General features: G+C 42.9%; 1 protein-coding gene across 5 annotated transcripts in view; it reads right to left on the minus strand.

Moving 5' to 3' along the window:
• The window catches only part of SCN8A (sodium voltage-gated channel alpha subunit 8), a 207284-nt gene that overhangs the window by 29226 nt on the left and 164245 nt on the right, over positions 1–13813 (minus strand). For 3 of the 5 annotated variants that reach the window (XM_037845326.1, XM_037845327.1, XM_037845329.1), the window contains 5 exons: positions 12422–12892; positions 11753–11870; positions 11112–11266; positions 8028–8201; positions 2293–2415 (listed from right to left, as the gene is read on the minus strand). In XM_037845326.1, the coding sequence (XP_037701254.1) occupies positions 2293–2415; positions 8028–8201; positions 11112–11266; positions 11753–11870; positions 12422–12892 (1041 nt within the window). The remainder of the gene's footprint in view (positions 1–2292; positions 2416–8027; positions 8202–11111; positions 11267–11752; positions 11871–12421; positions 12893–13813) is intronic. The other 2 variants (XM_037845330.1, XM_037845331.1) reach the window with 1 other exon arrangement.

Raw genomic sequence — 13813 nt, forward strand, 5'->3', positions numbered from 1 at the left:
GGTCAATACTATTGACTTACTGGAGTCAACCAACTGTGCTTGCACTCCTATACCAAAGCTTATCTCACTGAACGTGTACTCTTTTAAATTCCAGCTTGGTTCAGACTTCACTTTCCGGAGTTTTTCAAATAAAACCTTTTAATGCTCTGATCATCCATTCTGGACAACTGGGTCCCTAAACTACTTGAAGGTGGACAAAATTTCTTGGGGAATGGAAACTGAGAGCAGGGGAAGAGTCCAGGGAAGGCAGAGGAGTGTGTTTGGGGGCGGGGGGCGGGGGGGGGGGCGCGAAAGGGAAGAGGTGTAGCCACCAAAAGGGCTTCTGTATCCAGATTATTCAAATAATTCCTCATGAGCAAACTGGCACCAGCTGGTTAATGAGGAATACTTCTGCCACGGGGACAGGACTGACAGAAATGAGCATCTAGATGAAGATGCTAGATGATTTCTTGGGCTTTCTTCAGGTATTAACAATCTCATCTGAGGAGATCCAGGGCCACTGTTATGGGATGGTGGAAGGTCACAGGCTACTGAGCTCAAGTATGATGTTGCAAGTATTGTCTTCAATGGATTTATTTTAGTTGAATCTTGTCCTCAGTTTCAGTCACCAAAGTGGAATGTCAACTCTATCACAAAACTGTATGATTAAAAAATTTGACTAATCCCTCTTGGAAATAGTGGGAGGGTGGGGTGATGGTGGTGGTGGAATAGAGAAGAACATTTAAATAATATTTTAAAAAACATCAGGGCTATCTAAAACACTGAGTCCTCTGCAAAACTCTCTCTAAATTTTGCCTGAGCATAACCATGACCTTATTGCACATATTCTGAAATTTCTCTCATTCAAGGGAGAAGGACTTAGAATCCCAAGTTGTTGTTGTGTTTTTATTAAAATACATTTCTGCTGTTGTCGAGCTGTCTTTCCTGCAGATGGTCTCAGATAGGTTGCAGAAAGCTTACATTTAGTAAACCGAACTGTGACTGTGCTTCAGAAGAAACAATTTGTTGCAGAAAGCATTTGTCTGAATAAACTAAAATAACAGAATAAAATTCCAAGGCCCAGTGAAATTTTCATCTTCCTGTACAACTGTAGATGGCTTCATGGAATAGCGGCCAGTGATCACAGATGAGGAATGAATGAAGCAGCACTGTCCTGGTATCTAGTTCTCCAATTAGTCTTGCTTCATGTGGACTATTGCAACAGTTTCATTTTTATTCCTATATTCTGAGATTTGCACATTTAAAAATGCATCCTCTGGTTTGCTCTCCCGCATGTATTCAACATCGGAATTGAAATGAGTTTTCTTGGTCTCGTTAAGTATAACAGACCTCTCTGATTACCACAGGACAACTATTCCCACCAAAAGCCAGTTGTCCGACTGATTTTAGGAAATTGAGTTTTTAGTGCGTGTGTGTGCATGCACACACACACAATTATTTAAACCCAAAAAGGACAGGAAAAAGGCTCCAGAAGAGGGAGCCTTATTTCTAGGTTGGCATGATGTATTGTTTGGATTTGGTGGAGTATCACCAAGGCAGGAATAGGGGGTGTTGAGAAATTTTAGGAGAACTAGCTAATATTCAGTCATCTAACATTGTACTGGTTGTTATTTTGACAGTGTTAGGAATAGGGGACCATATAGCATGGGCAGAGGGGTGGGGAGTGAGGAGGAAAGCTTTGCTATCAGACAGAGGCTGCCAGTCCTTATGGGACTGGACTGAGAACAACAAGGTGCAATAAGAGGAATCAGAATAGAAAGAAAAGCATTTCTTCTCCCAGGGCCATGCCAATTCTGCTCCATCCCCAATTCCAGGCCTGCCATCATGTATTCAAGCCCCTTCTCAGTCGCTTTCTCAGTGACCCCAGGGCGACAGTCCCAGCCTGGCTGATGCCCCTACACAGCACTCTCCCTGACTGCAGCCTATGCTTTTCATTGGGTCTGTGGGTTACAATTCCCCTTCTTTGCACCTGGTGATTCTCCCTATTAAATCGACACGCCAGAAAGCCACCCCAAATGCTACAGGTAAGCCAGGCCAAATGAGAATAGCCAATGTTAACATGTTCTGCAATGGCATGTTGTTGGGGGTGGGGCCAGTATTAATGTGATGAGGCAGCTTAATGCAACTCCCCTTCGCACGGGGCAGGTGCAGGGGAGAAAGAGTGGAGGATCAAATCAGCAGCTGCATCACAGAGTGCGTGTTTGAATGATCTTTCCACCGTGTGATCAGTTCTAGCATGCTTAAACAGTTTCCAATGGCATGCAGAAGGATCAGCTGCTGTTAATATCTTACCCTCATCCCTTCAAATCGTGATAAGGCTCTTAAGGGTCTCAAAGCTCTTAGGGTCCTAAGGGACTTTATGGCACCTAGTTCCGAGTAGCCCAGGGCATTAGCTATAAGGCTGACTAAAGAGACCTACACAGAAACAGAAGAAAAAAACAAAAACAAAAAAGGAAACAAAACAAAACAAAACAAAAAACAAAAAAAAAAAAAAAACAAAAAACAAAAAACAAAAAAGAAAGAAAAAAAGAAAGAAAGAAAACAGAGGTTCCAGAGTGTTAGAATAAAGCCCCTACCACTGATTACACAGATTGGGCATCCCCCTCCCCCCCAGGTAGAGGAAGTGGGTACACCAGCTGCCTACTTCAACTTGACTCAAACGACCTGGAAGGAAAGGTGGTTGAGAGGCAGAAGAAAAAACACAAAGGGAAGAGAAAGTTGAGAGAAGGTGGTTGAACACACATACAATTTGGAAAAGGGAAGAGGCTGAAGGGAAAGGGAGAGAATGAGGAAGTTCCATTGGAAGGAGAGGAGCCTGAACAGATGACAAGAACCTTACCCTCGCCCTTTACAGTCTCTGCAGGTCCCAGAAGTTCCCATTAAATTAAGCCAGACAAATCTAATGGTACCTATGGAAAAGAATACAGATAAATACACACACTCCACACAAGCTGCCCCCTCCTCAGCTCGTTCACCATTGGATTTCCAACAGGGACAAGCTCTCTTATTCCTGGTTGACAAGAAACCATCTGTCTGAGAATTTGATGAGTTACTACATCAACAAATGACACATATTCAATAAATACCACAGCTGACTTTGCAGTTCCCAAGAAGAAAAGAACCAAACGAGGGAACTCCTTGACAACGTTTTGGCTCACAGAGAACTCAAGAAATTCTATCTCTTGCTTTTAACTATAGCCGTGACCCCTTCACGGCCATCAGAACTTGGGAGGGTCTGGACAACTGAATCTATACTTGTCTTTCTTTCTGGAACAGCCCCAAATCAGTTAGTTTCAGGTCTATCATTTCCAGGACAATCTTCTATTGCTCTCATAATTAGAGTAACGGCTGGAAGGAATTTTCGAAGATTAAAAAAAAGAGAATTTTATAGCTGAGGGAACTGAGACCCATACACAAGAATTTTCCCAGTGTCACAGTAGCAGTCTGGAGCCAGCATTAAAGAACCATATTTCTGACTCCCAGGTCAGTGCTCTTCCTTCCATGAACATATCATCCCCCAATAGGCATGTTACATAACACTATCCCATCAGTGTCTGAACAATCAAGAATTGAATATATTGCCAGACTGGGGAGAAGTCTGCAGGTGTCTAGGCCTAGACTCATAGTGAAACCCTTTCCTGATCTTTCACAGGCAAACTTACCTTGTTCTACAAGAGCCCTCAGAACAGTTACCAGGCTGCTCCCTTAACACTGGACACTGACTACATCCAAGACTGCCTGGACCTGGCCTGGGAGAGGCACAGAGCTCTTCAGAGGGCACAGACCCGAAAATAATTGATCAGATCCTAGGATGTTTGGGCTCTGAGTTCCTTAAAAACAGTCTCTCTCTTATATTGTACGACAAGTTCTAGGATAGGTTAAGATGTTCTCATCAACAGTAGTTACATTCCCCCTACTGGGAATTGGTAGTTGCAGATCTGCTTAGTATAAATTGATATTTTAAGGCAAATTTAGAAGGGGGAGGGAAGAAACAATCCACAACTTAGTTTCATTTGTTGCAGTTTTGATTTCTGTCCTAGGGCTTTAATTCTTTGATTCTGTATGTCTGAACTGGACACAATTTTTTTTTTTTAAATGAAGACAATAATTAAGCTGCAGGACTCGCAGCGGGTAGAAGAGGGGAGTCAATGATCTGGTGAGGGTGAGGGATGTGAGGCTTTATCTATCCATGTACTCGTCATTATCAGACTAGGTATTTTCTCTGGAGTCCTAGGCAGTGTCCAAGGCAAATCTGGGACTAGATGCTGTTCTATTAGGCTACTCGTGTTCTTTGAAGGGGAGAGGATTTAGAGTTCAATCTCTGCCAGAAACAAGGGCCTCATCAAGAACTTAAGACACCAACCAATCATTTTTCTCTCCATCCATCATTATCAGTAAGAATCTATAAGGAAGTGTCTGTTTTGCCTACTATTGCCAAATGAAGCCCCAAATATCCTAAAATTGCCTAATTCTTAGTGAGACTTTAATAGGTACATCTAAAGGTAAACGTTCCCATCTCAACCAAGTCCCTAGATTCAAAAGACCCTTGAGTCAGCTTCATCCTGTGAAACCATGCCAAGTAAAGGTTGCAAAAATCTAAGCCTTGTAGGCTTCGAGTGGCTAGAGGCCTCATACTTTTCAGGGTGGGTGGCTTATCTGATAATAATTAGGCCTAAGGTGATGGTAACGGTGGAGGGGGTGCAGAAGCCAATTTGGAGGTTGCTGTGGACCAGGTGGCTCTGAACATTGAGAGAGAATCTGCCGCTCAGTTGATTGATCTGGCCAAGATCTCTTAAGAAAGGATCAATAAGGGCCCTATCTGGGTTATACCTTAGCAGTTGAGGGCTCTCTTATAATCCTGAGTCTCCATGTTAAACCCTCACTGGAGATACTCAGAACACTGCTTAAAGTACTTTAAGGAAAGACTTAAACCTAAAAAAAAAAAAAAAGTTGAGAGAAGTCAAAATTCAGGGAATGAATGGCTGAAAGTATAGGAAAAAACAAAGGGACACCAGGTGACTTTTTCAAACTGATGTGAACATTTTAAAACAGGGAATGTTTTCAGTAGTCTGAATTCAGGATGAGGTGAGTAGTATTTAAAAGTTCCGATTCCTGGAAACAATGTGCTGGCTCAACCCAGAATAGGATGAGGTAAATTTTCTCAGGGTAAAAGATGACAAAGTTCTTTTACAGGACCAAATTTCCACAGCAGCCAAGAACCTGAGCAAAATAAAATGTTGCCCCTGATTGGGAACTTGCATGTCTTATAGATGAAGAAAATTAACCTTGGACGTTGTCTGGATCATCCTCATGACTGAAAAATGCCCTCAGCAGCTGTTAACAGACATCAAAGAAGAATGAAAAAATCCATTAGGGAAACAAATATGGTGAAGAATAACAGACTCAAACACCAAGTCACCGGAGGATGAAGTGGGAGGGAGAGTCTGGCAGAGATGGTGTGCTAAATTAGGACCTAAATTTTACACCCATTGGATGTTCTGAAATGCCAAAGGAACTAGAAATTTTAACCAAATGGACAGCAAAGACTCTGACAGTTCCAGATGTTCAGGTGTCAGTCTGAGTCTTACTCTCCATCTACAACTTGAAAGTGGCAATCAGTGGAGGTACTGTGATGGACCCCCACAGTAGCTGGGGCTGTACCTCCTTATCACACTCTGCTCCATGCTGTGGTTATCCGTGTGTGCATCTCACCTTTTCAAGTCCTTAGAGGGAAGTGTCAATGTCTTATACTTCCTGTATTCCCCACAACACCTGGCAGGAGGCTTTGCGTGTTGTGGGTGCTCAATAAACATACGATAAGTGAAGAATGAATGAACTGTTCGGTCTGAGACTAGAAGCTGATAGGAGGGAGGTTCCCGGAAGAGCCTTGTTCCTGGAATGCTGGATTACCACAAGCCTGGAATTAGGCCAGAGCCACCCTGCAAGCCAGTGTAAACTCTCCAAGGGCTGGGATCATGTCTCCCTGTTCCTCTGTAATTTCCTATGGCTCTGGGACAATTCTACACAGATAATGCTATTTGATTTAAATTGTTTCCTAACAATTGGTAGAAGACAGAGGCATTCTTAAGAGTCATTGCTAGGCCCCACAGGACTATAGTCATCCAGCAACTCCCAAAGGCTGTTGTCAGTTGGCTACATGCCTGTTTAAGCTTCCTTTTATCCCCCTGCCAATTACTATAAAAAGTAATAAAAAATGTTTGCAAAATAAGCGTGAATGCTTGTAGCAGCTCTGGGCACCTGAGGAATGTGAGATAATTTACCAATACCCTGGATTTCTGGGGTGAAGAGGAAGGGAGTATTTGTGTTAGAGTAGAGTGGAGGGAACGGTCATGGTGGGGAAGATCTGTTTCAAATCACAGCTTCCCTAGGGCAGTTGGGAATGTGATAGAGGAGACGCCTGTCTCAGTTCTTGCAAGGTTAGAAGATGAGGGGCCTCTAGGACTCCCATGGGTGCCCCACCTGACTCTAATTGATCCTGAGGAGTTATAGTGAAGTGAAGATGCTCTGCCACTTCTGTTCTCTAACAAGAGAACACTTGCTTTAAGAGAACACTTTAATTCTCTGGGTCTTATCCCAAGTCCATTCCTTAAGTCTTAGCACCTAAGCTTTCTGCCGGTGGGAAGCAGAGGCCTTTCCATCACAAGCCTGTATCAACAGTTGCTGAAGGGAGTACTGAAATCTCTTGCTAGGGTTTCACCCTAGCACTCTCTGGGGCTGCACCTATTTGGTTCACTTTATGGGCAAAGGTGACATTCTCACCCCATTTAGACATTTCCCCCCAACAGCTTGCCTTTTGAAAAGGGGAATGCAAATGGGGGTATAGTGATAGCTCTTGGAAGAAGTCATTAACCATGGAAGTTGTTGACACTGTATTGGGAAAGGAATACAATTTACAGATCAGAAATCATTGTTTGTGCAGAGTGCTCGGCTCTTGTTACCTAAAAAAGAGATTTCCATGCTGTTCTATTTTAGATCCCAGAGGCACTCTATGGGTAGTTCATAATACAGTCAAATGCAACCTGTATTCTAAATGTACCAACCCAGCCTCCAAACTCCACTTCCCTGGCACTTCTCAGCCCTCAGAAGGAAGAGAATTCTTCATAGGCCTGGTCCTGCAATTTCCATTCACCCAACTGCCCCCCACCCCCCTTTTAAAAAATGCTGGCTTGGCTAGAAGAAAAAAGCTTTAGTTATTACACAGAATAAGAGACCAATCATGATTGTTATTAAAGCCAACAAGTGACAAGCGCTGGCGGGATGAGAAATAGTTATAGATGATATGGCTTCCAACCTGAAAAATAACATAGGAGGTAATGGCCATCAAGCCTTGGAGATGGTCTTGGAACCTGGAGGAAAAAAGATTTTTTTCAAGTATGATCACCAGTTGGAAGATGGCAATGTGTGGAATGTGTGGGAAGAGAGGGACTTTTCTAATATTACGTTCTTAAAATGACAAGGGCTAGGCCTTTTACATTTTATTTTGGTATGAAAAGCCCTCTCCTTCCCCCTGATTAACTGACTTGTTCAGATGAGCCTGGTACCAAGATTTGAGTTAAATGGAAGTGTTCACACTAGAAGAGTCCACATAGATACCACCACCACCTCTGTTTCAGCAGCACCCACTTCATTCTCTCACCCCTTCTCTAGCAACAGAAAGAGGATGTCCTGCTGGTTTGGGATAAGAACCTTCATGTCCCAAACTTCCAACATGGGGCTTTGAGACCAATGATTATTACTTTTTTTCCATTTGTAATCTCTGAATCTGCTAAGCCAAATCCACTAGAGTAAAGAGTTGGTTGGTTAGTCCCTGGAGAAAAGGCAGGGATCGTCAGAGCTTCCCTCCCCAAATTAAGATCTGAGTGCACTGAAAGAAGCTTTACCCAAACCTACATCTACATCTTGTCTTATAACCTGGGCCCCAGGCAACTCCAGCCATCATGGGAAGAAAGATCTCTAATTCTGTTTTCCTGCTAGAAGGGGCAGGAAGTAGAAAGCAGGACACGTACAGCCACAATGAGGAAGTCCAGCCAGCACCAGGCATTGGTGAAGAACTTGACGAAGCCATAGGCTGTCCATTTGAGCAACATCTCCAGGATGAAGATATAGGTGAAGACTTTGTCAGCATATTCCAGGATGGTACGAATGGTCTTTCTCTGCTCAATGTAGATGTCCTCAAAAGCCTGAAAGAGAAACAGCAGCTGCCTACTATGTCTAAAGCCAAACAAGCAACGTTGGAAGCACTGCCATTCTTGGGATGGCAAGCTTCTCCCACATGTGGTTGGCCTATCACCAGCTTTTAGTCTCTTTCACTGCTATATATGATTTTTTTTTTTTTTTGGTAAGCAACTTTATTGAGATACGATTCACATACCATTCAACTCACCCATTTAAAGTGTACAATTCAATGCATTTTACTATATTCAGAGTTCATTCATCACAACTATCAACTTTAAAACATTTTTATTATCCCAAAAAGAAACTCCACACTTCTTAGCTGTCACCTCCTTGCCTCATCTCTCCCTAGCCCTAGGCAACCACTAATCTTTCTCTAGATTTGCCTCTTCTGGTCATTTCATATGAATAGAATCATACAATATGTGGTTCTCTGCGACCAATTTCACCTAGCATAATGTTTTCAAAGTTCTTCTATGTTGTACCAATACTTCATTTCTTTTTATTGCTGAGTAACATTCCATTGTATAGATATACTACATTTTACTTCTCTTTTCAGCTATCGATGGACACATCGGTTGTTTCTACTTTTTGGCAATTGTGACTAATGTCACTATGAACATTTGTGTACAAGTTTTTGTGTGGACACATGTTTTCATTTCTCTTGGGTAGATATCTAGAGGTGGAATTGCTGGATCATATGCTAACTTTAAGTTTAACCATTTGAGGAACTTTCAAATTGTTTTCCAAAGTGGCTGCACCATTTTACAGTCATACCAGCAGTGTACGAGGGTTCCAATTTCTCCACATCCTTGACAACATTATGTATGTTCTTTATATGACAAAAATCTTTCCTTCTCTTAGCTCCTTGACACAGCAGATATGGGTGGAAGGTCACAGGGGTGGGAGATGTCAGGGGAGGGAAATCTTAGTACTATTTTCTTTTTTCTGGTATTCCTGAATGAGGTAATTCCCTGATATGAAGGGATGGGTATTCCCATTCACAGAGTAGTAGATGGCATGGTGTCATGTTAAGGAGAGAATTCCTAAAGCTTGAGCAAAAACTGTGGAGGTGGAAAACAGCATACTGCCATGCAATGGAAGGTGCTTGCTCTGGACAGTTCCAGAAGGAAGGATAGATTTGAGCTACCTGTATCCTCATCTTCCAAAATGGAGGCACACGAAATAAGGTGTCCCAGTTGCATCCCTGGGCAGTGGGGGCAGGGGATATGAGTTCCACTGTCCTTCTCAGGGTCTTGGTATAAATAAATCCCTTCTACTCAATTAAAAAGTAGCTTCCATGTCAGGTTTCCCCTTAACTTCACTTAGAAATCCATTCTATAACCCATGATATGTGAGATGCCCAAGACTGATCTTATGTCACTGGGGGCTCTAATGCCTTCCCTCTGAAGTCTCATTGTAACCACAATCTTGTCTTTTCTTGGACACATTAGCTGTGGCTTCACTTGGCTTTTCTTAAATCTTACATTTACTCTACTAATGCACAGGATCTTCAAGTACTGAGCCAAGTATTTCATTTATCCATTTATGACAAATAAAAATTGTCAAAGGTGAACAAGTTCAAAACTCTTGTCTCATTGCTGCTTTTTTCTTTTTTGTGTGTGGAGACAGGAAAAGAGAAGAATCAAGGGATGGGGCATGTTCTCTGTTTTTTAAGTTTCTGTTCACTAGATCTGAAGGATAATGATGACAACAAGAATACAACACCTTCCTCCATTCACTCGCCATAGTCTGTTCTTCCTTTCTCTCAAGGGCAGAGACCACGCTGTCATCTTGGGTACCTGCACAGTGCCTCAGAAAGTACTGAGTGAATGCTTGCTGATGCAGTAAACGACCCAGGGACAGGCAGGAAAGCCTGGCTCCTCGTCATCAGATCAATGGCTACCCAAACCATCTTTCTTGCCCCCTACTCTAATCCTGACACTGCCTACACAAACCTTCCCCTGATTTCCCATGACCGAAAATGTCCTCTTTGTCTTTGGGCTCTTCTCTACTACACATCACCGCCTTTCTTAGCTTCTCCTATTCTCCTGCCTCACATGCCAGTTGAAACTTCTCAAGCCACCGCTGGGATCTTTATCACTGAATCTGGAGGTTCTCATTTGTTACTTTTTTGCTTCCAGATTTGATTTCACACATGAATGTGCCCTCCTTCTCTAAAGACAGTTCAAAATTCTGCACTCTTCACCTTTCTCTTAATTAGAAGGGAAATGTGTGGTGCTGCTAAACCCTGCTGTCCTCAAATCTACACAACTAGTAGACTGCTCCTCATACTAGACTCTGTCCAGGTCTCCTGAGTTATAATACAGTTAAAAATGAAAGCAACTGCCAAGGTAATTAGTCCTGGCAGGGGAGAGGACTGCGTGTTTAATGCCCAGTATACTTCACTGACTAATGATAATCCCTTCAACAATGTGACTATATATAACCCTTGTGTTAGTCATCTGACTCTCCAAACCCAGTAGGGTGTCAAGGGAGAGTAGGTAGGGGAATACTACCTCCCTTCCACCTTGGGCAACTAAAAAGTGAAGGACAAGGGATTTTGGGTATTAGGTGAGAGAAGGACTTTCATTTTAGGGAGCTGCTTAAGAGAGTGGGGCAAACCAAGCAGTGAAGACACTTGGTCATCTGTGTGTTCATCCTGATAAAAAGGGGGTCTAAGCCTTGAGAGGGATCATGCTGAGTCTAAAGAAGATCAGGATGTAGACAAATATGGATTCTAATTCTGAAGGTTCAAAACATCAGCCCAGAGCACTTTAATAGACTATTACCCTTGGGATCAGAGCCAATCCATGTTTTCAGAGAAATCAGGCTTGGGTTCCATCCAGCCTCTTCCCATTAGTTTCTATAAACCCTTTCCCAGCCAAGCTCTCATCATACTCTCCCCTGGGCCTTACCAGGGCGCCACTGCTGAGCAGGATCATGAAGATGATGAAGGTCTCAAACCAATTGTGCTCCACAATAAGGAAGCAGGTTTTCCGCAGGATCCACCAGGACTTGCCTAGCCCTTCCTCAATGTTGACCTGGCAGCACTTGAACCGCTGGACACAACCTGGCACCAGCAGGAGAGGCAGGTCAGGCCATGGAGAGCGTGCCCCGCCCAGACCTGCCCTCTCCTCCATCTCCCAGGCCCTACCAGGCGCTGCCCCACCACACAGCAGGGAGAATGGGGGCTGAACCAGAATGTGAGATTCAGAAATGGAGAGTGTGGGAGGGCTGAGGCTCTGCTACAAGGCTCACAGGGTGACGCCCTCTGGAATTGGGAAGATCTACAAAGTGTTGGTAGGTGGTGGGGAGGCACAGCCATGACAGACTAGGCCTTTCTAATGGAAGTTTTTGGGCTGATGCCAAGTGAAAATGAACAAAGAGTAGTTTGAGAATAGAAACTTCTTATGGGTCAGAATCAAACAGGGAAACAAAGTTCTTGAAAGTAGCCACTGAGCCCCCTTTTCTCTCATATAAACCAGTAACCCTGACAGAAATCTGCTGTGAGCAGTGCAAGTGCCATGTGCCCACCACTTTCTTCGCTCCCTCTCACCTTCTGTGAAGCAGGCATCTGGATCCAAGTATTCCTCAGGCTGTTCCACAGGGACTTCTTCTACTTCTGGCTTGATATCAATGGTGCTTCCTTCAGAGGAGCTAGTATCATCCAGTTTCTAGATATATAAGGAAAAGGGAGATCAAACAACTCTGTAGCAGTATGCCCACTCCACACTAACAACCCTACCTCTAGTTGGCATGATGGACCAGCTATAATTCTCTACAACTCTTTTTACAGTTCATCATCATCCAACTCATGGTTGGCAAACAATTACCATAAGGCCCTCAAAACTTCTCTCAGGATGTGAGTACAATGTTAAAACCCACCCACAGATGACAGTGACCATCCTATACCAAATGTGGCCATAGGTTGGTCTCAGAGATATAGCTCAGAAAGAGTAATGGCAGGGAAGTACTTGAGCATTTACTCCAGCCTCAGACCCAGAAGATCCAAAAGAGATGGAGATAGATCCAGAAATAACTCAGGAATCTAGGTCATCTAGGAAAGGCTAAAATGATATTGGGGGTGGGGTGAGGCAGGTTCTCAAAGTGAATTGACTGTTTAGATTCTCTCTACCAACCCCACAGCTGAACCAATCCCTGGGGCTGACAGAGCCCTGTTTGCTCTCACATAGGCTCAAGGTTGGTTTCTAGGCTGGGACCTTACATCTTTGCTGCCTTCAGGATCCGATTCGCTGCTAACGTCCTCTGTGTTGAGGTTCTCAAAATCAGACTCGCCTACTGCAATGGGCACCCGCACAGTCAAGTTGGGATTGTTGATGAAGGACATGTGGTCCTCGTCAATGATGTACTTCTCCACGCTGCTGCCAATGCCGCTGGTTGTGCCATTGCCATTCTTTTGGAAGTCACCGTTCCGGTGGATGTCTGCACCAGTGTGGTTGGCGATGCAGTTGCCCTTCTTTTCATACAGTTCATCCAGAGGTTTCACTTCATCGGCCTCACGCTGCTTGAAGTGGGCCTGCATGAAGGCACGCACTTTCAGTTTGATCCAAGCCACTCCCTTCTTGATACGGATTACTGAGATCTGTAAGTTGTTCATTTCCCCATCATCGTCTGTGGCTGCCAGGTTGTCTGCACTGAAGGAGCTCAGGAGCAAGGCCAGAAATAGGTTCAGTACCTGTACCAGTAGGATTAGAAAAAAAAGTGAATGCTGGATGGGGTTAGGAAAAGTCATCCACTAAACTAGGGGTTGCCGACTGGCAGCCCAGAGATTTTATGTGACTGATTCAGGAGTTTCTGTTGTGTTTTGTTGACCCACAGGGTTTCAAATGCCCATGTAACTAGGTGGACGTTCTGTTTGGTTTTGGTTAATATACAAGGAGTTTAGCACTTTTTTCTTGTTTTTTTTAAAAATAACTTTAAATACATATACATATCCAAAATATATTACATCTTTTATAATAAGAAAAAGCAAAGGCTGTATGCATTTTGGAAGAAAATTCCCCAAACATAAAAACAAAAAGGCAGATATAGATCTTTGGGGACGTCAAAGAGTGTGTAGATGCCATGTGGGCATGAGCAGGAGATATCCTAGAGGACAGGACCCATGTCAGAAAAAATCAGGCTTGGAGAACCATACTTCATTAATCAAGTCAAGAAAGTAGAACTAAAATATATGCCATGTCATCTTATTTTAAGGATGAATTTTCTGTTTTCCTAATATATATTAAAATAAAATTGTTTTAGTAAGAGAGTGATGATGACTTTTGTGTTCTGCTGTGTAGCCAAGTGTCAAGCCATCAGATACAAGCTTTATTAATTTATTTTTATTTTATTTTGACATAGAGCATGTTTTATTAAATTCAGACTCAGAAAAATAAGGATTATGTATTTATTTATTTTTAAATTATTGTTTAATTTCCTATTGGACATAAAGATTAATTCATTCATTTTTATTAAGACTTACTTTTGAAAAGTGGGAGAGATGTTCATTTCTTAATTTACACTTGACCCTTACTTTGTTACACTCCTGAAGAAGAATAAGGCATTCATTTTAGGTAGAGATAATATATGTGCATTTTGGGAGGGATGGAAAGAA

This window comes from Choloepus didactylus, chromosome 8 (assembly GCF_015220235.1).
Source record: "Choloepus didactylus isolate mChoDid1 chromosome 8, mChoDid1.pri, whole genome shotgun sequence".
Taxonomy (NCBI): domain Eukaryota; kingdom Metazoa; phylum Chordata; class Mammalia; order Pilosa; family Megalonychidae; genus Choloepus; species Choloepus didactylus.